Genomic DNA, 26,300 nt, shown 5'->3' with positions numbered 1-26,300 from the left:
CGCAAGTATCTTTTATTCTTTAGAGAATGAATTAACTCTAATTAAATCTAAAACGCAGGACAAAGAAATCAAGGTGTTTCAATTGCCGACCCGAAAAAACACAATATCTCTTATAATATCTCCTAAATGACAAGATTGAAGGTATGTCACACACTTTCATAGTGAATCATGTTTAACGGTTGCTTCTACTCATTTCATAGGTAGTAGACAATAGGATTTTAATCATGGGGGGCCCAAATTACTGTTAAATTTTGTTGAGTTGTTTTGGCGTCGATGTTGTTTCAGTATCTACGACATGGAATTAATGATATGCTATTTATTATTAAAAATCTAGAATAGAAAATAACTTTTTATTCATAAATAAGTATACAATATTAGCAAAATTAATTTTAATACTATGCTCTTTATATTATAAAAAAAATTATCTTTAATTATATCGATTAAAAAGTTCAGACAACAGGGTTAGGATTCAAACCAGATATCATCACGTACTCAGTTAAAACTTGCAAGGCCAACGTCTTTTACAATTGCACCACTATGAACTTTGTTAATTGTTTCGTACATATATAATAAGTACATAGGTAAAGTTCGAAAGGGTGAGGGGCCCAAGGGCACCCCTAGGCCCACCCCAGCTCCCCCACTGGTAGTAGATACGAGAGTCACTGATCGTGTTTGTTGATTCCTCTGTATTTTGAGAAATAAAGAATATATTATTGTGAGAATAATCCGTTAGGTAGTTGACGTTTTGAGTTAATAATGTTCATTCAAAAAAAATCCTACCTACAATTTAAACTCACACGTAATCAAGAAATTTGAACCATATTCAAACAAAACATATTTGTCACGACCGAGGTTAGCTAAGGATAGCATAACTCGGGGGAAACGTTGACTAGGGGGATTAAAAGAAGCGGGGATAGAATTTAGGGGAAAAGAAAAGAAAATAATAAGGCCAAGTGGAACGAGACACACAAATTAACGTCAAAATAGAGAAATACTTATAACACAATACACTTGATCATGCAAGGATCGAGTGGTTGTTCATACAAGTTATGATTATCAGAGTCAAACATAAAGTAGGCACTGCCTCTTAACCGACACAGCGGAAGCCAAAAGAACGCGGTCCATGTGTGGAGACATGAACTCCGAGAGTTTTATTCTTAATTAGCTACTAGCTTGCACTCCACAGCACTTGTTCCTCCCCCTTTTTACGACTCAACCTGCACATTAGAAATATATGCAGGGCTGAGTACAAAAGTACTCAGTGAACACATTGCCGAAAAAAAATACAAGTATACATTTGAAAATATTGTCAAGCCATCGTCACAGTAACACTCGGGGGTTTTATTGAAAAGACCCGAGCTTACTAAAAATATTCACATGAACTGGCAGTCCCTTTTTCCTGTATTTCGCCATATCTGATCACATTGTGCCGTCGAGATGGTGTTCTCGCACGGTCACCTTCTCTGCCCATCATGTCAGAGGTTTCCATGTGCCGGGAAGGTGGCCACCTTCCACGGTCACCTTCTCTGCCGTTCACGGTCAGAGGATTCCCGTGTACACTAGTCCGAGCGGGGACACCACCCTCACCGGGACCCGAATTCGACTTATATATCATCATTCATAATTTCCCTTGGCCGTAGCCAACAGATAGGCATCATACACAAAACATTTATGGCAAGACAACATCATTAAGCATCACGAACATGTGTTCGTGTTTTCATAAAATACAATTTGTATTTTTAGTATAAGAAAGCTCACCGTGATCGCTTAGTTTCCTTAACTTGATTCTTTGTTCCGACTTTACTTGCGAACGTACCCTTTTTAAAACATCACAATAGGAAAAAGACTATTTTAGTTTTAAACTAACTAATTAAATGAGAAGTAACAACTCAAGGTTTAACTTTATTATAAAAGTTATGATTATCATTATCATTATCATTATTATTATTATTATTTTAATATATTCTTTTATTATTATGTTTTATTAGTAATATTATTAGTATTATTATTTATTAAGAAGTTTCTAAAACTTACATTATTTATTACTAGTCCGTTAGCTATTTTCGGCTCCAACTAATTTGATACTCCATACGTCACTACAAGATTTACGTAAAATTTTAATAACTCGAAAGCAACTAAAATATCCCGTCTTCTTAAACATTTCATTTTAGGCCCAAATTAAATTAAATTCGAATTTGGGCCTTCCCTAATCATTTTCTGCTGCACCAAAATAATTCACAAGCAGATGGGCTCAAAATTAACTTCCTCACCCCCTTGGCCCAAGAAAAAAATAAATGCTGGCCCATTTTTAAAAACTAGCCCAAAACTAAACCTACCTATTACTAAGTCAACATCTTCCTCCTCCAATTCACAATTCGAAGAACAACCTTCTCTCTCACTCCCTGACCCTGCCGCCGCCAGGCCACTTCGCCGCCGCTCGCCAGCGCCGCCGCTCCGGCGGCGCCTCTCTCTCCAGCCGCGCCTCTCTCTCTCTCTCCTCTCTCTCCTCTCTCTCTCTCAGCCGCTCGCCACCCCCTGCTGGTCCAGATTCGCCGCCGTGCATGCACGGGCGGCGGCTTCATCGTCCTCTCCCGGGGGTTCGCCGCCTGCGTGCTCCCTCTCTCCCTCTCTGTGCAGATTCGCCACACCGCCACCACCGTTGCGGGTCCGCCGCCGCAGTGAGTTCGCCGTCGCAGAGGGTTCGCGCCCGCCGCCGTCGACGCCGATTCCCGTCAGGTGAGGGCGTCGGAAGGTCGACCCTTCATCCCCTTCTCCATTATTGCTTTCTTTCTCTTTTTTTTTTTCTTATTTAAGGTTTATATTTTAAGTACATTTTTTTTATAAACCTCTGTTAATTATATTCCAAATTTTCCAGATTCACGGAAAAGATAAAAAGGGCAGTTGTGATTTTAGAGCGTGGCTGCCATCGATGGTGACGGAGTGCCGAGCTCGTTGCCGGAAGTTCTTCGACAGATTCCTATATCATTTCAAGCTAAGTTCATATTTTCGTATGAAAAAAATTTGCTATTCTTGTGTTTCTTGGAATGTTATAGATATTATGTCCTTGCCTAAATTGTTCATATGAAATACCTATAACTGCTAAATTGGTGTTCTATAGTAATGGGTTACTAAGTTCATATGTTGGCAGAGAATGCTTGGTAAATGTTGCAATATGTGAAGAAAGAGTGAGGTGTTAGATGGTACTTACTTTTGTGGTGTGAAGAAGAGAATGAGTGGTTGCTTTAGACTTTGTCCTCTATGAGGTGGACGTCCTCTTCCTGCAGTGGAGGGATTCTTACTGTTTCTTTTTTTTTTGGAGATGAGGTAATTTTTGTATGAGGTGGGGCAAGTGAAAGGGATGGATGATATTTAGGAGGAGGAAAAACAAGTTGCAGACATAATCCTATCTCACAAAATTCTCCTACACTTGAGATATGGCTGTATGATACAGCATTAAATGCTGCATTAAATGTAGCTAAAAAAAGAAACGATATTTTAGGATTTGCTAGGATTTGTATAGCTTTTCAAATCTGCCTTGTCCTCCATCTTGCCTTATTTACTTCTTTAAAATATGCATTTGCTTACTATTGTTAAATTGGTGTAGGGAAGAACCCGTTTCCAGCTCGTGGTTGTCCGCGTTGTAGTTCCCGGTCTTCTTTTAGAACGAAGGATGTATTAAATTTTGTTGGAATTTTATGGATGTATCGGACATTTTTATTATTTTGATTTTTGGGATCTTATTTATTTATTTAAAATTATTAAATTCTTATAGTTGTAATATATTTACGTTTTCTATTAACTTGCCTAACGTCAAAACAAACAACAATGACAATCTATCGTAGTTTGGATTTAATCACATAAAAGTTACTTACTTAGATAATCGAGTTAAAATTATAGTCTCTTAATAATATCGGCTTAGCGGGTCGTTACAATATTAGAATCAAATTTTTCCCAACTCGAAGAACGTCTAAAAACGTAGATGAATCAAACAAAGTAGTAGAAGAATCAAACAAAATCTTAAAAAATTGAAGCCAATTCAAAAAATTTGGAATATATGCTTATATTTAAAAATCTAGTGATGAAATACAAATCACACCAAAAACACTGAATTGTACCACAATAATTGGGAGTAAAAGAAACTTAGATACATATTTCCCTAGTCATTGACACAAATCTGCCGAAGTCAAACAATATAGGAAAAGCCACGGTGCATCGGGATCGTGGAGCAACCACTACCACCAAAGTACGCATGCACAACCGCCCAGTCGCCATCTTATCGACAGAGATCAAGTTTGTTCGTGGTCCGTGATACACACACAGAGTGAGAGAGATAGATGATACGATTGTGGATGAAGCCATGAAGGGGGGAGGTGTAGAGAGTGATAACAGAGAACTACATAACAAGAAACATGTATCTAGATAGAGATAGACTTTGTACGACCCGACAGTTCCTAAGTGTTTTGTTTTTCTTTTTTTTTTGGAAGCCAAAGGTCTGTGATAAAGCACACAATCTTCGTGCATGTGCGTTGACCTTGTATAAGGATAATGAAGCGTAGCTCAGTTGGTAAGACACTTTTCCTTTAACCAGTAGATTGAGGTGTGAATCATCATGAGAGTAGATAATGAATCATTGTTGATCCTCTTAAAAAAGTATTGACCTTATATAAGGTGATTAATGTTCATGACAAAGATCTCAAGTTTAAGTCCATCGTAATGCAATTTTTATAAATATCTGTTTATTTATCTATTAAAAAAATACGCATTATCTTCATTGAATTAAAAATTGATTCCGTTTTTTACTACTCTCTTCATCCACGAAAAATATGACACATTGTGAATGACATTGGTTTTAATGTGAAATTGGTAAAGTAAGAGAGAAGTAGTGTTAGTGGAATGCGGGGTCCATATTATTAGTAAGAGAGAAGGAAAAAAGTAAGAGAAAAGTTGTTGAAAACTTTCTTTTTAAATGTGCTCTATTTTTTATGGACAACCAAAAATGGCAAATGTGCTCTATTTTTCGTGGACAGAGGGAGTATATATTAGAAAAAAACACACAGTGTCTTTACTGAATTAAAACTAATTTATGTATGCAACATGCAATTATATCACTTAATAGTGTGATGATTAGAGTTGAATTAGACTTATAACTAGGACTTGATTAAATTTACAGTGTGCATGAGAGTGATGATGGAAAACTTTTAAATTGGAATTTATTTATAACACACCATTAGAGTTTAATTAGACTTATAACTAGGGCTTAATTAAATTTATAGTCTGCATGAGAGTGTAACACTTGATATGCTCTTTAATTTCTTCTTAGTTCTAACAAGGCTATCTCGTCAAATTATTATTTAATCTCTCCACATCCCCTTATATATTAATGTCACACGTTCATATTAATTTCTCCATGTCCGAATTTCATGTCTTGCAGCTGAAAGCTGCCATGTGTATTTGTGTTTGTCTTGTTTTTATTTGTCTGAGATTCTGAATTGATGTTTGTTCCTTTCACCTCCCCTTCTAGATAGTGATATCAACTCACTTTCAAACTACTAATCTTGATACAATTAAGGAAATTTTAAGCTTTAATTAATTTATGATTAAAACAATGGATATGTAACTTAATTTTCCATGAAATATTGTATGGGTGAATGGGAACAAAAATGTCTCTCCCATTAGAAATGAAACGTTTTCCTTTTTGAATTGTCCCATTAAAAATGAAACATTTTATAAAATAATAGAAACAATTCTATTTCTACTTTTTCATCTCTTTTACTCTACTATCTTTTCATTAACTAACAAAACAACACTACGTAAAATCATGTGCTGATTCCTAAATATTTCATATTCAGTGGAACGGACGGAGTATTTATTGATGAATAAATATCGAACCGATAATTGCCGGTGGTATGTTATATAGTAAATTAGTTATTATGATAATTTAAGTTTGAGATTCTATATTAATGGATGGTCATACAATATTATAAATTAAGTAAAGTATGATATTAACAATTTGCAGTTGGGTTAACATTTGTCATGGCTAGCTAGTAGAGATTACATTTTGGGATTTAGAGTAATAGATCGATCGAGCTATCTTCCCCCCTAAAACAGAAATTAAAAAAGTACTAGCTGATGGGTGTCAATAAAGAATCAAATAATGACAGTGAATTTGATTGATTTTATTTGCATCCAACTACAATGAACCAAAGGAAACTGGCCTACCAAAAACAGGTGCAAGGAAATGACATTTTATTGTGGAACTGTATTCTTGCTTTTTATATGTTCTTGTCTGTTTTTGCCTTTGGGAATCCAATGAAATGATGGATGGTAAATTAGTAATAATAATTAGCAGGGTATATTTATAGTCTTCTTATAGAGTCATTGAACATGGGTTATGACATTCAAGAATCAAGACTACTATTGTGTTGTGTATATTTTTGTGTGTTTGTGCACATTTCTAAATAGTACATCGTCAGCTATTTGTGGGGACCATAGACTCCTCATTTTTTAGTTCTAAAATACGAATCCTAATTAATAAGATTAATATTTTGGATTTATTGGGTTATGAAAGATCAAGAAATTGGTAACTTAACTGGATGAATTATAATATATCTTGTTGTCACAGTGTCCGAGTAAAACAATGTTATAATCCCCTCCATTCGTTCTAAATTCATATAAGGTCCTATTAAATGGATTGTTTTTAAGGAAATAAATGGATTCTTATTTTCCTAAATGGATTGTTTTAAGGAAATAAAGTAATTCTTATATTCTCAGATACATTTTAGCGTTGAACGTTACAACCATGTTCTTTTAAATCGATTTGTTATGAGTCTGTGACCCCACAATATCGTCATGAAACGGTTGAGAAACAATCGACCAACCCGACTACCACCTTTCCCGAGGCTGAAATCACAGCCACTCAGATGGAAGTGGCCGTATCACTTCAGCCTCTTTTGAGGTCCCCAAATGAAGACCTACTATACTATAGATGGCCTAACATATTTTGTTAGAGCATCCCCAATAATGGAGGACATCCAATAGCCCTCACATAGCTTTCTCACTGTCACATCATCAGCACTAAAATCCTCCTGCCACATCATCTGGACATGCAACTGGACATCCAATAGCCCTCACATAGCCTTCCTATAGCCTATCCACATCACTAATAACAATTATATAATTTAATTTACAATCGTAGCAACATACGGAATTTAATTTACGAGACAAATATTGGAAAATTGAATAATACTATTAAAATTTAAAAAAGTACAATAATTTTAAAAAAGTACATTAATTTAAAAAAAAGTATAAAAATTAAAAAGTATAATAAAAAAATTACATAAAAAATCACTTCTCGCCGCCGTCCTCGCCTTCGTCGTCGCCCAGCCCTTCGCCGTCGCCGCCTCCGTCGCCACCAACGCCGCGGCTACTCCCGCCGGTATCCCTCTGAAACCCCTCCAATTCTTCACGCATGCTCCGGAGCAATACGCGAAGATAAGCCTTCTCCTCGGGGTCCACCGGGAGTCTGAGACCCGGTCGTCACTGGAGTACCTTCGTAGTTGTTCTCCATTTCAGAAAATTTTAAAAAAAAATTTAAAAATCTGACGCCGGTCTGACGCCGATCCGGGGCCTACAATGGCTCCGTGAGGATCGGCGTGAGAATCGGCGTCAGCCCAAGAATCGGCGTGGGCACGCCGATTTTGACGCCGATTTCGACGACGCCGCTAGCAATGGTTCGGCGTCAGCACCGGCGTCCGCGAAAAATAGGCGTGTCGGTGCCGACGCCGCCATTGGAGATGCTCTTATGGATAGGTCGATATAACCAACTACTTTCATTATAGATGACAACAGTGGCGGATTTAGGGGGGGGGGGAGGAGGGGGCGGTCGCCCCCTCCATGCGACTATTTTCTCCTTATCGGGTTCGGGATGTAAAATTACCATGTCCGCCCCCTCCGTTTGCCTCCGGCGTTGCCCCGAACAATGAAAAGAATAGCCATTTCGTCACTAAATCAAGCTAATACTATATATTCCGCCCCCTCCGATTCCGGATTCTGGATCCGCCACTGGATGACAATACTATACTATCACCATAACTATCTTATTTATAGACACAATTATATTATTTTTATATTAAAATAATTAAAAATCAACATTAATATAGTGTGAAGATGGTTATTAAAAGATTGCAAGAGCCATGTGTAAGAACTACAATAACATGTAAACAAAATTACCATGCTATTTTATTTCTTACAGAATATGTCATGTCACACTTTATTTCATAACTACATCAGCAACTAGTGTAGAAAACATTGATTATTATGACGCACAAACCTACATAAATACAACCAACAAAGACGCGACATTAAATACTTAGCTCCCAAACAGAATACAAACTTTCTTCACAATCTCACCTCCAAATATGGCAAAACCTTCCCTCAATAAATAATTAAATAAATTATATGCCAAAGCTGAAGTGACCTGATACTCCAATCTTTATAAACCAATTAATCTTTGAAATTTTCTGCCCAAAAATATTACTGAATTTTGTTGCATGGGGCACCAGAAAATCATTGGTGTCCAAAATTTTCAGTTTATTTATTTCTACTAATTAAATTTCTTGGTGTTCATGGAGATCTGTCTGAATATCTTTGGAAGAAGAAGATCAAGAAGAAGAAATGCGATTAAGGAGTGGAGATTTCCCATTGCTCTTACTATCCTTTTCTTCTTCTTATGTTTTTGTGCCACTTTTATATCCTGTCAAAATCCACAAATTCTTCCAGGTCAGTGCTTTATTTTTCATGAATTTATAAATTCTCAGTTCTTGAATATTAATTAAATTGTTTCTTTATTTTCTATACGATGTACACGAAATATTAATCAGAAATTCTTTTTTTTCCACTTTATTGATGATTTTTGCTATATTTTTCATGGTTTTGCAGAGAGTATGAGTTTAATGACTATTGGAGCTGATGTTATTTCTTACAAGGTGAGAAATATTACAACACTTTTTTTAATTTTACTAATCAAATGAAATACAAATTGAACACTGAATTTAGATATATATGGAAAAATATGTAATTTGCATCACTAGTTACTCTAATTGTAATTTCTGCAGAATAAGGATTAAGGAGAATCGAAAAATTACCAAGAATCTGAATTTTTTGTTTATGTTCTTGATATTATTTGACATTGAAACTGGAATTTATTGGGATAGGTGTGTGATCAAATACTAACTTTTTACAGTAATAACTAATAACTATGTTAAAAATATCAACACAAAGACATAAATTTATCAATCTTTCTTGTGTTGATAAATTATTTCTTTTGTATTGATATTTAAATTTACATGTTGTATTGATATAAGTATGTCTTTGTGTTGATAATTTTAATACACTGAATTGAAAGTTATTAGTTATTACTGTAAATTAGTTAGCACACTAACGCAACCCGGTTGGGATATACTGAAATTTCTATGGTACCTACTATATTAAAGAAAATTCAGTCACCACCAAAATATAGTCTTTAGTTTCTAGTCAGGGACCAGGCTGGAAATGAAAATGTAATGATTTTAGTAAAAATTTAAGATTAAATATCAACTATAAAAATTATTCCATTTCTTTTGCACAACACAATTCCTTCTCAAACCATTCAGGCCATTTTCTGCATAATTCTTGGCTTCGGCTGCATCATTGATTAGTTAAAATTCACATATCACTAATTAGGCCTTTGTAAGTGGTAATTTATTGATTACAAAATGATGCAATTTGAGGTGGTAGTAAATATGGAGTAAATTAATGATTTTTTATTTTTCTGAAAAATTAAATAGAAATTCTAAAAAAACATAATTAATTGGGCCCTCTAAGTAAAGCCCAAATATCAGTTTGGCCTACCAAACCTACCCCATCCAAAACTAGAAATAGCAAATCATTTAAAAGAAAATAGTAAAAATTAAATTACTACTAAACACATTATTTATGTAAAAGTTTATTGCTGTAGGGCTTAGAAAGCTACAAGATTGGAGGAGCAAGACGGCTACTCAGTGGCCCGGGATCCTCTCCGCCGCGATGCAGCTCAAAGTGCGGCAGCTGCACTCCCTGCACACCGGTTCATGTGCCGGTGCCACCGGGAACGCCGGTGACAACAGAGTACTATCCGGAAGCGTGGAGGTGCAAGTGTCGGAACAAATTCTACATACCCTAGCTAATGCCTCACCCTCATTCCACACTATTCATTTTTTTTGCATCTCTTTATGAGTGGCAACACATGCCTTGACAAAATATTATAAGAAAATATTATTTCAGTTATAAAATTTTTATATTTATACTTCCTTCATCCAAAAAAAATAGTTTTACTAGTGGACAGTATAGATTTTAAAGCAAAATTAAGTGAGAAAGATAAAAAAATGGTTGAAATTTGTTAGTGAAACATGAAACTCATCTTATCATAGAGAAAAACTTATCATTAAAAATAGAGACGTAAGTCGATAGACGATTCAAAATAGAAATATACAATTATTTTTTGTTGATGTATTAAATTATTATTCACAAGCACCTATTAATTAATAATATGAATTACCTAAAAACTATAATTATATTTTGAAATCATAACTCTTATCAAAAATATTTTTATACATTCGCTCATCTTTTGTGTGGCAAAACATTTTTTTGAACGGCAAATTTTCTGAATTATTGTTTTTTTTGTAGTAGTAGTACTTAGTAGTAGGAGTATTTGTTATTGATAGCTAAAGTTGGGGAAAAAGCGACATTTCTAAAATAATGAATTAATAAAAATAGAACAGCATTTGATGTCATTTCATTTATTTGATGTTGGTAATAAATTGTTTAATGGATCATGGATGTATTGGCTGGCACATTGCCTATTTTTAATGTGCGATTCAGCGATTCATCAGTAATATGCAATGGCATCTTTGTTAGCTTTTAAATTACGTGTTATTATCTCGGAAATTTTAATCACTTAAATATGAAAATTAATTTTCGTAAATATATTAAATTATTGGTCCATTATGGGCTTAAAAGAAACTATTAATAAATGAATTTGTATAATTTGCTCATTTTTTATACGACTTTAATTACTGTCATAACATTATTACAATATTGACAGGTTGCAGATGTGTAAAACTAAGGAAAAATGAGTTCAAAGTTAATAAATAATTTCTGATAAAAAAAGAAGAAGATGTATATGGCCACTTTTCCAAAAAATGTTGTTTACTTATGACCCAATAATGTATCAATAGTGATTTCAAAATTCAAATAGTAAAATTTTGATCAAAATGAAAATAAGACTGAACAAACATAAATTTAAGAGTTCTTATTGTGTCATGACTCATGATGTATACGAATCTAAAGTTTTAATTCGAGTATTAATACTCTATCAGTGAATCAATGTGCATATAGTATTACTTCCTTTACTCCATAGTCAATGTCACATTTTTGTTTTTAGTTTTTCTTACATTTCTCTTTTTGACAATAATATATATAGTCCTACTCTCTCTGTGTTCTATATATATTACTTGCACTTTTTAATTTCGGTTTCTCCCAAACTACTTACTAAGTACGTTATTTTTATTTCAAGTAAAAATTATAATATTTAATTAATATATTTGAGTTAATTAAGTGTTTTTTATTTAGTGATCTCTCGTCACACTAAAATACTAATTTAATTATACTAAACAGTTAATTCTAAATTTAGACCTAAAATGAAAAATGCGAGTAACATGAGTCTATCGGAGTATATCTTATATATGATGAAGAGAGTGTTTTTTTTGTAATTACTAAGGATATTCATCGGCTGATCCAGTGACTATTTTCCGCGTTGATTTGTAGGCACCTAATAAGTGGTACATCTGATCCAAGAATTTAAAGCTGCTTCATATCCAAAAGCAGGAATGGACAATTTGACCATTTAATTAAGGGCGAGAGTAATATTTTTTAAAAATAAAAACTTAACTGGAAAATTAATCTACGTCTAGAGAAATTTTTTTTTGCGCTACATGCCGACGCTTACGGTAATTTATAACATTAGTTTTCGACGGAGTATATTTAAATTAATAACATGCCGCCGGCCGCCACCCTCAAATTAAAAATACAGTTGCTCCTTCAAATATCAAAATTCAAAACCCGAAAATTTAGTAATTTAAAGTCATACTCTGAGTATCTAAGAGCATCCTTAACACCGCGGGCCGGACCGCACCTGGGTCCCGGCCCGCGGCCCCGCACGATGGAGGAGAGGAAGTTGCGGCCCAGGCCGGTCCCAGAGCCGCAGTTGCGGCCTGGGGACGCGCCCGGGGTCCGGCCTGGCCGGCGTTGGAGGTGAGCTTTTTCCGGTCCCGTGCCCCAATTTTAGGGTTTCTTTTGCATTTGGAAGAGGAAGGAGGGGGAGGGGGAGAGGAAGAAGAGGGAGGAAGAGGAAGAAGAGGGATGAAGAGGGGCGAGAGGAAGAGGGTGAGCTTTTTTTTTGCATTTTGAAGCAGGATGAAGAGGGGCGAGAGGAAGAGGAAGGAGTGTAATTTTTTTTGCATTTTTTTATGTTTTAATTTAATATTTTAGTTTATAATTTATTATTTTTGAATTAAAAATGAATTTCTCGTGTTATAATTGTTCAACATTTTTAATTTTTACGAGTAAAATAGGTGAAGTTGTGAATAGTGCAATTTAATAGTTGTGGCCCGGGATGAGGCCTGTAGAGTTAGAGGAGTTGTGGGTGGGACTCAAATATAAGAGAAAGATGACGTGGAGGGGACTTAAGGCCTGAATCCGGCCGGAGCTAAGAATGTTCTAAGAATCTGCTCATATGGCTCACCGCCACGTTAAAAATAAAAATAATAAGAGTGTCCACAATGGTGGCCTTCAAAGGCCACCATTTGTGGCTCGGCCACCAATTGTGGCTCCCATGTGGCCTTTGTAATGGCAAATGTAAAAAAGTCAATGCAAATTCAAAGGGCCACCAAATGTGGCCCTCTAAAATGTTAATTTTAGTAGATTAATAATTTGGATAATAAAAATAATTTAATAAAGAGAGAAGTAGAGACAAATTTTCGTCGTACTATTAATATGAGAAAATTCTACAACGAAAATATTTTAAAAACACAACATAATAATAAAAAGAAAAAAACGCCACCGCTTCCTACTCGGTGGCGTCATCGGAATCTGGCACATCATCTTCACCTCCTCCACCGCCGCCGACACCGGCCGCACTGCCGCTTGCTTCGCCCGTCGCCGACCCATCGGAGAAGCCCAACTTCGACCTCAACCTAAGAATGAGGTCGTAGTACATCATCTTGGTGATAGGGTCCGTCGACTTCTCGTACAAGGACAAGTTATCCTGGAGTTGCTTCATCATCTGCACCTTCAGTGTTTGAGTCAACGCTGCGGTCGGTGTTGAAGGGTGCGGTGTCCCGAGTTCCTCTGCTGGGATGGCTAGACCCGGAATTGGGGCGAGTGCGGACTCCACGTCTGATTGGGGAAGTTGTCGTATCCCGAGTCTCCATACCCCGGGGAATTACCATCTCCACCTTGCATTTTTTGTAGTGTTTGAGAGTGTAAAATCAAGGGATTTGAAGTGTAGAATGAAGTGAAAAAATGGAAGTGAGAGTGTACATTTATAACAAAATTTCAAAAATTAAAAAAAAAACTAATTTCCGCGGCCCAGCCGCGATTCGCGGCCTTTGCAATGGGAGGGCCGCGGCTCACACGGCTCAGCCGCGTGAAGGCCGCGGCCGTGGCTCAGCCACGATTCTCGCCTCACCGCCCCGGCTCTCGGCCTTTGTAATGGGGGGCCGCGCGCCGAGCCGCGGGCCGCGGCTCCCCCATTGTGGACACCCAAAAAACCACTCCAAATTCGACATTGATGGATCGGATGATTTATTTTGAAATGGAGATGTGTTCACGTGGCATAAACGTGTCCAAAATTAGAAGAAAGTAGTTGGCATGCTATATCTACCCTTTTTCTTTCATTCTCTTTTTTAAACGAAGTGATATAGTATTCGATATGGACTACTCCCTCTATCCCTAATAATTCGTTACCATTTGATTCGGCACGAGTTTTAAGAAATATTATAGAAAGTGGGTTGAAAAAGTTGATGGCATGTGGATCCTACTTTTATATATTAGTTTTATAATAAAATGTGGTGTGAATGAGTTAGTGGAATGTCGGGTCTACTACAAAAAAATGGTAAAAGTGAAAGGTGATAAATTTTTAGAAACGGACGAAAAGGATATAAGTGACAAATTTTCAGGGACAGAGGGAGTAACATTTATTTTCGTTGTAGCATTGAACTTTACTTGAGTTTTATACATTCATGTCATCTCCAAATTTTAGGGGTGAGCATTCGGTTTCGGTTCAATTTTTTCTAAAACCTAACAAAAATCAAAAATCAAATTTAGCTCTAAATCCAAACTGAACCGAACACGAAAAACTGAAAAATCGAAACCGAAAAATCGAAAACCTAAATTAAAAAACCGAACAAACCGAAAAATCGAAAAAAAACCATATATATATATATATACTAATTATATATTAATAATATAAATAATATATATTATATAATATATAATATATTAAACTAATAGAATATATATGTATAATATTATTTAAAATATAGTAATTCGGTTTTTTGATTTTTCGATTATTTTCTTCACCCGAATCGAATCGAACCAAATCGAAAAATCGAAAAAATTTGATTCGGTTCAAATATTCGGTTTTCAATTTTTTTCTCAACCCTACCAAATTTATTGGAATTAACTGAATTTGATAATGGTATTGGGTCACTACCAAATTTATTGGAATTAACTGAATTTGATAATGGTATTGGGTTAGGATTGACGGAGCTAGTAACGACTGAAATGATATTAAATTGGACAAATACAGGACCAAGAAGAACATTCTAGATCAGTTTATAAATATTCTACAGTACTACTAGATAGTGTAAGTTGAGCGGTGGGTTAAGCGATATGTAATTTATTTTCTCTATTTTATTACTACTTAAGAATGTAGAAGGATTCACTATAATAAACCAACTATTAAGAATATTTTTTTAATATATTTAAAATGCTAATTTATGTTTCTAAATATACCATCAACTCTTTGAAAACCTCCTTTTATTGGAGTCCTAACTAAAATTAGAGGACGCAAATGGAAGTGTTCTAAAAAATAAAAGATTAAGTTAATTTGTTATTAATTTAGAGACACTTTCTTTTGCTTCCTAAATTTTTGTTATTTTTTAAAACTTTCCAACACAGCTGATTGCGTGTCAATTATTGTATTTATTGTATCCTAAAGATAAGTTTTTTAATTAATTATGTTATACAATCTCAACGTCTTGAACACTAAAAAAATGATTTAGTCCCTCGAACTAAGTTTATCCTAGCATTACATTAACAACATCCACAAAGTAAAGCCTCCTACCTCGCCTTAACTCCTGCCGCATTGTCATCCATCTCTTTTTCTGTCTCATACCACAACTCCGATAACGGATGTCGTCTCTCAAGTCATAATATTAATTTGCACTATTCATTTATTGGTCGGCAACCGCCTCCAGCAAGATAGTCGGATGTATAACCTTTTGGCCGCTAGTGACTGTAGCCCGTTGCGACACCCCGCATGCATTCTCCCCCATCGCATGCTTGTCCGCAATAGAGGTGTTAAACGGAGAACTAGATCGGTAAGAAGGGCTTTGTATTATTCGTTGATCAATTCATCATACATTAGGCACTATTATATAGGACTAAGATAGATTATACAAGGGAAACACTAATTAATTACATTGATTGATATCTCCTATGTTTAGTAAGATATAATCTAGCATATCTTCCGTGTGATTTGGAGCATATCTTCCGTGATCTTCTCCAACACTCTCCCTCAAGTTAAGTGATGGGATTCCCGATACTCAACTTGCACAATACTTCTCGAAATGACTTCGAGTTCACCGCCTTTGTCAATATGTCAGCCAGTTGGTCCTCGGATTTGACATAGGGCATCTTGACTATCTTTGCTTCAATATTATCCTTTATGAAGTGCCTATCAACCTCCACATGTTTAGTACGATCGAACTGGATTCTCCGAAATACTTATGGTCGCCTTATTATCGCAGAACAACTTGCACGTTTGAGACGAAGAAAGTTCTAACTCCCTCATAAGCTTCCGCAGCCATAGTAATTCAGTCAGTCCACTTTTAATTCCTCGAAACTCTGCTTCTGCGCTAGAGAGTGCCACCGCCTTTTGTTTCTTGCTTCTCCATGTCACAAGATTACCTCCTACAAAGGTGAAGTACCCTGCTGTGGACTTCCTATCATTCGGGTTTCCGGCCCAATCAGCATCAGTAAATCCATGTATCTATAGGTGCCCATGTTTCTCAAACAGAAGCCCGTGTTCGATGGTACCCTTCAAATATCGAACAATCCGCAGAACTGCCTCCCAGTGCTCTTCTTGGGGTGCGTGCATGAACTGGCTTACGACCCCCACAGCATAAGCAATACCTGGTCTCGTATGTGATAGATAAATTAACTTCCCGACCAATCGTTGGTATTTCCCTCTGTCAGTCTGCTTTGCTTCTTCCTTCATCTGCAGTCAGTGGTTTTGGACCATTGGAGTGTCTGCGGGTTTACAATCTACCATCCCGACTTCAGCTAGCAAATCCAACACATACTTCTTCTGATTGATAAAAATTCCCTTCCTCGATCTCAATACTTCTATCCCCAAAAAATACTTTAATGGTCCCAAATCTTTCATCTCGAACTCGCTAAATAGATTTTTCCTTAGTTCGGCCATCTCCTCTGTGTCATCCCCGGTAAGAATCATGTCATCCACATATATGATCAAACATGTAATTTTATCTCCCCTTTTCTTGATAAACAACGCGTGGTCAGAGTTACTCTGCTTGTACCCAAACTTCTTCATCACCTCTGTGAACCTTCCAAACCATGCTCTCGGGGACTGTTTCAGCCCATATAAGGTCTTCTGCAGTCTGCATACTTCTTCTCCTTGAAACTCGTCAGTGAACCCAGGTGGAGGCTCCATAAAAACTGGTTTTGGTAACTCTCCATGTAGAAAGGCATTCGTCACATCAAATTGATGAAGTGGCAAATCCTTGTTGGCAGCAATCGAGAATAACACCCTTACAGTGTTAATTTTCGCCACGGGTGAAAAAGTCTCCGCGTAGTCGACCCCATAAGTTTGGGTGTATCCCTTTGCCACCAGTCTGGCTTTATATCTCTCTATTGTGCAGTCTGGCCTCTTTTTTATTGTGAACACCCATCTACAACCGACAGTTCTTACTCCTTCAGGCAGCTTCCATTTGACCCAAGTATTGTTCCTCATTAGTGCCTTCATCTCAAAGAGCATAGCTTCCTTCCATTGTTTATGCTTCATTGCTTCCTCGGCTGACTGCGGAATCTCTTCTTCTTCGTACAAGGCAGCTTTGAATGCTCTTGCCATTTTTGATACATTCCCTTGCACGAAATTCGTCACTCCGTATCTGCTCTTCTTCCCAATCTTTTCGGGGGAATATCTCTTTGGTGGAACTCCTCTTGTACTTCGGGGAGGAAGAACATACCTCCCGGTGTCACTGTTAATCGTATTGTTTTCTTCCGATGGTTCTGCACTCATCGGGTCAGTAGAAACCATATGGAGATTCGGTTCAGTAATTACCTCGGATATCGGCGCAAGAGGATCAAGGGATCGTGGATGAGATGACTCACTTGGTGAGACATGCTCGGCGGCAGTGACAACTGGTTCTGTTAGATCCTCAATCGAAGAGTTTGGAAGTGGCACGACCCAACTTAGATAGTCCACGGAATTACCGGGATCACTCTCCCCCTGACTACTAAGGTAGGTGTGGTAGAAGAATTCGGTCTCTAAGAAATTACAATTCATGGTGGTGGTTATTTTTCTGGTATTAGGATCATAGCACTGGTATCCCTTTTGGTTCACCCCGTACCCGACAAAGACACATTTGGTAGCACACGGGGATAGTTTGGTCCTTTCGTGTTCGGCGATATGAACATAGATCGTGCAGCCAAAGATTTTGGGTTGAAGGTTCAAGTGTGGAGGAATTTTGGATAGAGAGGATAGGATATCGAGGGGGGTTTTTGTTTAGGATTTTTGTTGGTAGGCGATTCATGAGGTAGACAGATGTGGCTATTGCTTCTGGCAAAAAATGTTGTGGAACTTTGGATTCAATCATTAGGGCTCGGTCTATTTCTAGGATTTTTCTTATTTTTCCGTTCGGCCACCCCATTTTGTTCTGGTGTATAAGCACACGAAGTCTGATGAACCATTCCCTTTTCTTGAATAAATTGAGTCATGGGGCTATTAATGAATTCCCTCCCATTATTGGATCGAAGAGTTTTGATTGAGGTATGAAATTGGGTTTGAACCATTTTAAAAAATAAAACAAACGTATCCATAATCTCAGACTTATGTTTCATAAAATAGATCCAAGTCATCCTGGTGCAATCATCAACAAATATAACAAAGTATCGAAAACCATTCCCTCCGACAAAAGGTGCGGGACCCCACACATCAGAATGAACTAAAGAGAAAATAGATTGCGTACGAGTGTTCGAGAGTTTAAAAGATTGTCGGTGGCTCTTTGCCAAAACACAAGTCTCACAAAAGAAATCAGTAGGAATAGAAATGTTCGGAAAAAGTAATTTAAAGTAACCAGGGGAAGGATGTCCTCGTCTTCGGTGCCACAGCCAAATTTCTTGTCTCATGGATCCTTGAGCCAGCATCGCACTACCATGTTGAGCTATCTCGTCCACGTAGTAGAGTCCACACTTCTCAGTGCCACGCCCAAGTATCCTCTTCGTCCGAATATCCAGTAAAATGCAGAAATTATGGTGCATCAGAAGAGTACAATTTAATTCCTTTGTCACATGCCTGATAGACATCAATCGCTGAGATAAAGTCGGAACATATAGGCAGTTTTGGAGACGGAGTGTAGAAGAAATTTCAATCGTGCCAGACACTTCAACAGTAATCAATTCCCCACTTGCCATTTTAATATAGGTTTTAGTGATTTTGCTCATGCTAATAAAATCATTCATATCTGGAGTCATAGTATCAGTGGCCCCACAATCAAAGATCAAACCCTTCATTATATTAGCCTCTTTATTTACATGAAATGCAGTGGAAATATTTTCTAAGGGAGCAAAAGGGTTTTTTGTCACATATTCACATATATTGGGGCGAATATCAGTATTTCCAACATAAGAGGTAAAATTTAATTTCGAGTAATCTGGGGTCTTCCTTTTAAAAGATGGGGTCTAAAATATAATTCTTCATAGTTTAGGGGATGCGGATGAGATTTGAAGAAATTTCTAGGGTTTGGTTTAAAACCAAACCTGATACCTCCTAAGTCCGGCGCTGTTCCCTCCCGTTCGGCGAAATTGCCGCCTCCAGGTTCACCGCTGGTCCATGGCTGGTCATTCCCCCACGGTTTCCATTCTGATTCCGTGGTTGCCCATCCTCGGTTACTCCGACGGCCATTTTCGCCTGAGGTTGCGCCGCTCTCATCCCCTGTCTCTCCTCCCACCATTTCGGGTATCCTAGTCGTTTGAAACACGTCTCGTACGTGTGCTTGGATTTCTGGATTTATCTGGCCGGCTTCCCGGTCGGCTGGTAGCGGCTGCGGGGCGCGGTGGTCCTCCATTTCGGTATGACGGTCGTTGGCTCTGGGGCAGCGAATCCACTTCCGATGCCATCCTCAGATGATGTATCCCCGGTGTTGCCGCCGACGGTTTCAGGGGTGGGGGAAGACGACGTCGGTGGCATGATTTGGCGTCGAGCCGCCTTCGTCTTCACCCACCCATAGGCCGATTCGACTGATGGGTAGGGGTCCTCCTTGAGGATGTCTCGTTTGATTGAATCATATTCTTGATTCAATCCGGCAAGAAACTTGAATAATCTCTTCTAATTTGAATGGGTTCGGTATTGATTGACTCCCTTGTCACAACAAGTAATCGGCTGCTTCTGGCAGCGGTCGACGTTGATCCACAGTCTGTGAATCCTCCAGTAATACGTTTCCAAGTCCATATTTCCTTGTTTGATCGTGATTATTTTCTCCTCCAGGTCGTAGATGAGATATTTGTCTGCCTTGTTTTCGAACGTCACGGCGAGACTATCCCATAGTGCCTTTGATGTTTGATGATGAGCGAAATTGGAGATAATTTCATTCTCAATGTTATCGACGATCCACGAAAACACCACCAAGTCATCCTCTTCCCAGTCATCGTACCCCGTGCTTCCCGGTTCTGGGGGTTCTTTCCGGATGTGTGAGTAGGTGCCCCGGCCTCCTATCTTGACTTTCATGAGTCTTGACCACAGTGGGTAGTTCTTTCCGTTGAGCTTGAATGCCACAGTGACATTCTTGCTATTCTTCAATTTCGATGGTTGCTCTAGATCGGTTTTGTTATCCTCTGTATCTGACATTTTTGTTGTAGGGTTGGTTATTCTGGTTCTTGGCTAAGGACGGTCGGGACAGGTATCGGCTATGATGAGAATTTTCTGAGCCGAAGCTCTTGTACCATGTTAAACGAAGAACTAGATCGGTAAGAAGGGCTTTGTATTATTCGTTGATCAATTCATCATACATTAGGCACTATTATATAGGAGTAAGATAGATTATACAAGAGAAACACTAATTAATTACATTGATTGATATTTCTTATGTTTGGTAAGATATAATCTAGCATATCTTCCGTGTGATTTGGAGCATATCTTTCGTGATCTTCTCCAACGAGAGGGGAGGTCATAGTTGCAACCCCCGCGTCCTTACCTACACTGCTAATGCTGTAGTGACTGGAAAAAAAATACAATAATCGCATGCTTAAGTAAAATTTTAAGTATTGCTGATAATGTACGCATAAAATTATAACGCTCTTAATATATGGAGCAATGAATGCCTATACTCCAAATTATGAATACGAATGAGAAATTAGTTACTTGATCCTAAGTACTACTACTAGTCGTACTTCATTTTTTTTCAAAAATCAACAAAAAGTTAATAATTACTACAATGAAAGAGAAATGACAACAACGAATATGCTCATTATATTCTTATAAGCACGTTGCAATTGCCGAAGAAAGAGACATTTAACCTTTCTCGGTGTTCATATTTGAATTGATTTTCAGAAAGAAAAAAAAGAAATGTTAGTATAGAGTAATATCGATTTTCCCAATATAATAGCAAGAATTCATTTTCTATGAATTTTTGATGGATTTTCTTCGTGTGGAAGAAACTTTACACGAAAATTTAAACAGTCGAGCAAAAGCATATTCATGGCATCAACAATTATTATCTGAAAATATCTTTATTTAAAGAGAAGACAGAAAAAACAAAATTCATTTAATTTAAAAAAACAAAATAAAAAAGTCCAAGTTTATTACCGACCACACGCGCAATTTTCACATTACGCGTAATTTCATGTCATTGTCAACTACAACAGCCATATTATAATTCAAAATATTAATAATACGCTTTAATTTTTTGGAGTAGTTCCCAACCACTATTTGGAAACGGCTACAACAACGGCTATCATAGAATAATCCCTGTTTCTACACCCCCAATTTTATTCTTCAACAATCTCTCAGGAATCAGAATCGTTGTTCCGCGACTTGATTCCACCGTTTATGTCAGAGATTCACGGGGCGTCGAGTAGCGCTCGAGCGCCGCCGGTGGCCACCGCTCCTTCGACCATGGCTCTGTCGCCGGAGAACGCTCTGTTCAACAAGTACGAGGTCGGCAAGCTGCTCGGCTGCGGCGCCTTCGCCAAAGTCTACCACGCGCGCGACGTCGCCACCGGCCGCAGCGTCGCAATTAAAGTGATCAACAAGAGTAGATTGAACAACAATGCGGCGCTGGTGAATAACATCAAGCGTGAGATCTCGATCATGAGCCGGCTGAGGCATCCTCACATTGTGAAGCTCTACGAGGTGCTCGCGACGAAGAGGAAGATTTTTTTCGTTTTGGAGTTTGTGAAGGGAGGGGAGCTGTTCGCGAAGGTTGCCAAGGGGAGATTCAGCGAGGATCTGGCGCGGAGGTATTTCCAGCAGCTGATATCCGCCGTGAGCTACTGCCATTCCAGAGGCGTGTACCACCGCGATCTGAAGCCGGAAAATCTGTTGCTGGATGAGAATGGCGATCTGAAGGTTTCGGATTTCGGTTTGAGCGCGCTGGGGGATCACGTGCGATCTGATGGACTCCTGCACACGCTCTGCGGCACGCCTGCCTACGTGGCGCCGGAGATCCTCGCGAAGAGAGGCTACGACGGCGCGAAGGTGGACGTCTGGTCGTGCGGCATCGTTTTGTTCGTCCTCACCGCGGGATATTTGCCGTTTAACGATCCGAATTTGATGAATATGTATAAGAAGATCTACAAAGGCGAATTCCGGTGCCCTAAGTGGATGTCGCCGGATCTGAAGCGGTTTTTCTCTCGATTACTGGACACAAATCCTGAGTCTAGGATCTCAATTGATGAAATGAAGCTCGATCCGTGGTTCAGGAAGGGGTATTCGGAGGTGAAATCGGAAAGCGTCGGTTTAGTAAAGGAGGAAGAGAGAAAATTGCAGGATCTGAACGCGTTTGATATCATCTCCTTCTCCAGGGGACTCGATCTCACCGGACTGTTCGACGGGAAATTCGAGGCCTCGGAGGATGTGGACCGTCTGACGGCGGAGGAGCAGCCGGAGACGGTTATGGAGAAGGTGGAGGAGGTGGTGAAGGCGGAGAGCGGCGGCCTGCAGCTGAGGAAGACCAAGGAATACGGGATGGAGCTTGAGGGGCAAAATGGTGATTTCGTAGTCTCTCTAGACGTCTACCGGTTAACAGACCGGTTGGTGGTGGTGGAGGTGAAACGGAAGGCAGGAGATGCCACTGCGTTCGCCGGGTTGTGGAAGGACAAGATTAGGCCGGTGATTCAGCGGCGACCGGAAACCAGCAACTAGATTCCCACTCGGCCCACGGCGGTTACAGGGGTATTTTCGTCATACTTTTTAAAGTAATTTTTTGGGTTGATTTTGTGATTGTACATTTATGTATTTTAGTGATTATTCAAAGTGTATAAATTTACATTGAAAGACGAAGAAAGCTTTGTTTGTTATAGAGTGTGGTTAGTGTTCAGAAAAATAAGAAGGCAGGTGCCGGATTTTGGAAATCATGGCGGGGCGATTCATCGCCTTATTAGAAAATGAAAACAAATTTCTGGTTAGTTTGGGTTTGTACTTTGTATAGTGATGATGATTTTGAATATAGTTGTGATATGTGTTTGTGTTGTTTCTTTATTTGGGTCTTTCTATTGATGATTTACGAGGATGGATAAAAAAGCAACAGTTATTCTGTAAAGTAGAGCATGGATAATTGAACCGATTTAATTTATCGGTTAATCATCCATAAAAAATAGTCGAAAAATTATTCGGAATTGGACAGAAATGAAAACGGCATATTAAAAAAGAATCCCTTATCCTCGAAGCTCAATCTCCGCTCAATTTTTGTACTCTCTTCCTTCTTCAATCCTACCGCCGCTCCTCGATCCGAACCGCCTTCGATTTGATTCTCGGTTCTGTGGTGATGCTCGACTATATCCTTTAGCGAGAGCTCGTACGACGACTTAGGCATGTGCCTCACCATCTCCATGAGCTCCGTCCGCCCTCTAGCGATCGCCTGAGCTCGCGAATCCGGCGAGAAAGAGCCACCGAGAAGGGGGAGTGACGGACTATGGCTCCTCCTCCACAGAGGCGGCGGGATCGCGCCGGAATCGTCAGTTTCCATGGCACGAATTGCACCTTGGCGTAGCGATTCATGTGGTTGTGATTGTATCAACGGTGACTCGCGCACAACAGCCATTGCAAATTGCACTGGAAAATGTGAATTGGGGCGACCTTCAATTTACAAGGGGCATGCATCCAAATCTTGGTTGGACCACCTTCCTCAAGAGATTTGATGAGTTCACGTTAATTCTACAGTGAACACTGAAAAGCCTATAAATCCCAGAAATTGAGATTATTTCTTGGCATATTTGATTAAAAGGTGAAACTAAACAAATCATGGAAAGTGCTCACGATCAAATCCAAAAGAGATTTCAATTGTTGGGATTAAATAGAATGATTTTTCAAATTTTGAAATTCAACTTCTTTCACAAATGAGATCATGGCTCTCCAAACTTTTGATTTTAAGAGATTTTTATCTTTTATTCTTCATTTTTTTCTATCACAAAAATGTAAGAAAAAAAATACTAAGAAAATGAAAAATGGCAAAGTTCCTAAAAGTTAGCAGTTACACGATCGCTATCATCCAATTTATCCCTAAACATGAAATCTCTCCGTTCAAATTGTCTTTCGTCGCCCCCAAACTCGTTTGTAAATGATACTTTTGAAAAAAATCTGAAATTTAGGATTAGAATACTGTAAAATCAATTACTCCTATGATCTATTTCAATTACCAGTCTAAAATTAACACATTTTTTATGCTCTCCGCCACAGAGTTATTTGTATATGAAGCTCCATAAATGGAGCGATCGCATTATGTGGATGCGGGGAGTTTGGAGTCATCACTTGTTCATTTGATCGACGATCACAATCGTGCCGCGATTGAGCTGCGGAAACGAACTGGTTAGTCACCAATTATATTATGGATTTCACAACATATGTAAGTGTGTTTGATCGTGCTTTGTATGTGTTGGAATTTGTGGTTTAAACTTTAGATGATTTTCCAGTTCAATCGGTATTTGCTATTGCAGGAAATTACGGTTAGTTTTGGATATTGATCTTTATATGGGGATCATTTTGATTTAAATTTCAAGTTTAATTGGTATTTCCTTATCATGCTCGATTTTGGATCTTGAACCGGAATGAGTTTTGATTATCTTTCGATACTTGCTTTTGCATTCTGTATTTTGCTGGATAAATACAGAGAGATAGAAAAAAGATGCTCTTCGGAATGCAATAGATCAGCTCATGAAGGTCGTTGATGGTGGCGTGCACGATATCTTCATAAATGAGAAGCGGATCAAGGTAGAAATTCAAGCATTGTCAGCAACTATTATGCGATTCTCAAAGCAGACTGATCAGTGGCTCGCAGTGTCTCGTGCTATGAACACCGCGGTCAAGGTTAGTGTGCTAATGGTTTCTACCTTACTTCTGGGGTTGCCATTTGATGTATTGTTGTCCTACTGCATTTTATAAATACACGCTGGTTCTTGCAATGTGCATCTTGAATCGAGCCGTTTAGTTATTAATGGTTACTGATTGCTAGTTCATGTTAATATGTGGCTTCGAGATCAACTTCAAGCCTATATCCATCTCTTGAATTTAGATTTGAAGTTTATTTTACGTATAGTTTTGGGAACTGAAATTTCTCCTTGCCTTGGAAGATACAGTTATTTGAGTTGTTAAGTAGTACTCCTTCTAGTAGTAATAAAGAGTGATCAAAATGGTTGCACACCGCCAGCTCATGTTAGTGTGTGGCTTCAGCCTTCAAGTGTTGTGATCACTTCAGGTTGATATCCAGTTCTTGTACATGTGATTTTTCGGGAGCTGAAATTTCTTGTCCAAAATCTGTACATTGCTTGTGTATTTTTTTGATGCCATAGTCTCTCTTGGTTCGACTTAGTTAGGCAACTAAATCATAGCTCTTGCAAAAGTTTGTGGAAATTGTTTTTATCTTCAAACATAACTGCATGTTTCTGCACAGGAAATTGAAGATTTTGAGAACTGGATGAAGACAATGGAGCTCGACTCTAAAAGGATTAGTGCTGCTATCTGTAACATTCACCAAACATGACCTTCAATGCTGGATCTTGTTGCATCAATGACTATGACAATTCCTGCCCCATTCTTCTCCTTCACAAGGCTCGCCTCGTGAAGGCGATTCCCAAAAATTGATGATCAAGTTGGAACAAATACTAGTCAGCTGCATTTTGATTGGAACAAAAATTAATGTTAGTGGATTATGAGGTCCACTTTATTAGTGGTATAAGTAAAATAAATTGATGTATATGGGTGTAAAGATTTCCTAAAATATAAAGTTTGAAAGTTGTTATTTTTAAAGAATAGACTAAATTAGAAAGAGTTGTTATTTTAAAAATATGGATGGAGTAAATGTTAGCTTTGATTTCCAAAAATTAGAGTCCAAAGAATTTATATGTTAATTTAACTACTATAAAAAATTAAAGAAAAATCACTCCATTTCAGAAGTCAAATACTCAAATGTATAAGAAACGATAAATAAATTAAAACCAGAAAAGAGATTGAAAATCAAATGACACAATAGAGGGAAATAAAAGCGATA

The 26,300-nt window shown here is 38.1% G+C and overlaps 4 protein-coding genes across 5 annotated transcripts; 3 read left to right on the top strand and 1 right to left on the bottom strand.

The window, feature by feature from the left end:
- Positions 1-8,386: 8,386 nt before the first annotated feature.
- On the top strand, positions 8,387-10,321 carry LOC121790138 (EPIDERMAL PATTERNING FACTOR-like protein 6). Its single transcript, XM_042188419.1, has 3 exons — positions 8,387-8,778; positions 8,938-8,984; positions 9,995-10,321. Exons 1-3 carry the CDS (start codon positions 8,625-8,627, stop codon positions 10,196-10,198), a joined length of 405 nt encoding a protein of 134 aa, XP_042044353.1. The 5' UTR covers positions 8,387-8,624; the 3' UTR covers positions 10,199-10,321.
- A 9,606-nt stretch (positions 10,322-19,927) lies between these two features.
- Positions 19,928-20,446, bottom strand: LOC121790141. The gene has a single exon (XM_042188422.1). The coding sequence runs from the start codon at positions 20,444-20,446 to the stop codon at positions 19,928-19,930; it is 519 nt and encodes a 172-aa protein (XP_042044356.1).
- A 1,059-nt stretch (positions 20,447-21,505) lies between these two features.
- Positions 21,506-23,296, top strand: LOC121790144 (CBL-interacting serine/threonine-protein kinase 11-like). The gene has a single exon (XM_042188425.1). It carries the CDS (start codon positions 21,647-21,649, stop codon positions 22,958-22,960), a length of 1,314 nt encoding a protein of 437 aa, XP_042044359.1. The 5' UTR covers positions 21,506-21,646; the 3' UTR covers positions 22,961-23,296.
- A 1,073-nt stretch (positions 23,297-24,369) lies between these two features.
- On the top strand, positions 24,370-25,974 carry LOC121790139 (biogenesis of lysosome-related organelles complex 1 subunit 1-like). Of its 2 annotated transcripts, XM_042188421.1 has the most exons (3): positions 24,370-24,622; positions 24,924-25,120; positions 25,704-25,974. In XM_042188421.1, exons 2-3 carry the CDS (start codon positions 24,968-24,970, stop codon positions 25,791-25,793), a joined length of 243 nt encoding a protein of 80 aa, XP_042044355.1. In that variant the 5' UTR covers positions 24,370-24,622; positions 24,924-24,967; the 3' UTR covers positions 25,794-25,974. The 2 variants fall into 2 exon arrangements, with proteins under 2 accessions (XP_042044355.1, XP_042044354.1); XM_042188420.1 differs by lacking the exon at positions 24,370-24,622 and having other exon boundaries at positions 24,674-25,120.
- The last annotated feature ends 326 nt before the right edge of the window (positions 25,975-26,300 follow it).

The sequence above is a fragment of the Salvia splendens genome, unplaced genomic scaffold (genome assembly GCF_004379255.2).
Source record: "Salvia splendens isolate huo1 unplaced genomic scaffold, SspV2 ctg420, whole genome shotgun sequence".
NCBI classification, from domain to species: Eukaryota; Viridiplantae; Streptophyta; class Magnoliopsida; order Lamiales; family Lamiaceae; genus Salvia; species Salvia splendens.
This window is presented reverse-complemented; position numbering and strand designations above follow the sequence as displayed.

Coding starts and splice junctions, on each gene's coding strand:
- LOC121790139 (XM_042188421.1), top strand. CDS start 24,968: ATGAAGGTCGTTGATGGTGGCGTGCACGATATCTTCATAAATGAGAAG. Junction 25,121..25,703: donor CTATGAACACCGCGGTCAAG/GTTAGTGTGCTA, acceptor GTTTCTGCACAG/GAAATTGAAGATTTTGAGAA.
- LOC121790138 (XM_042188419.1), top strand. CDS start 8,625: ATGGAGATCTGTCTGAATATCTTTGGAAGAAGAAGATCAAGAAGAAGA. Junction 8,779..8,937: donor AAATCCACAAATTCTTCCAG/GTCAGTGCTTTA, acceptor ATGGTTTTGCAG/AGAGTATGAGTTTAATGACT. Junction 8,985..9,994: donor CTGATGTTATTTCTTACAAG/GTGAGAAATATT, acceptor TTATTGCTGTAG/GGCTTAGAAAGCTACAAGAT.
- LOC121790144 (XM_042188425.1), top strand. CDS start 21,647: ATGTCAGAGATTCACGGGGCGTCGAGTAGCGCTCGAGCGCCGCCGGTG.
- LOC121790141 (XM_042188422.1), bottom strand. CDS start 20,446: ATGTCAGATACAGAGGATAACAAAACCGATCTAGAGCAACCATCGAAA.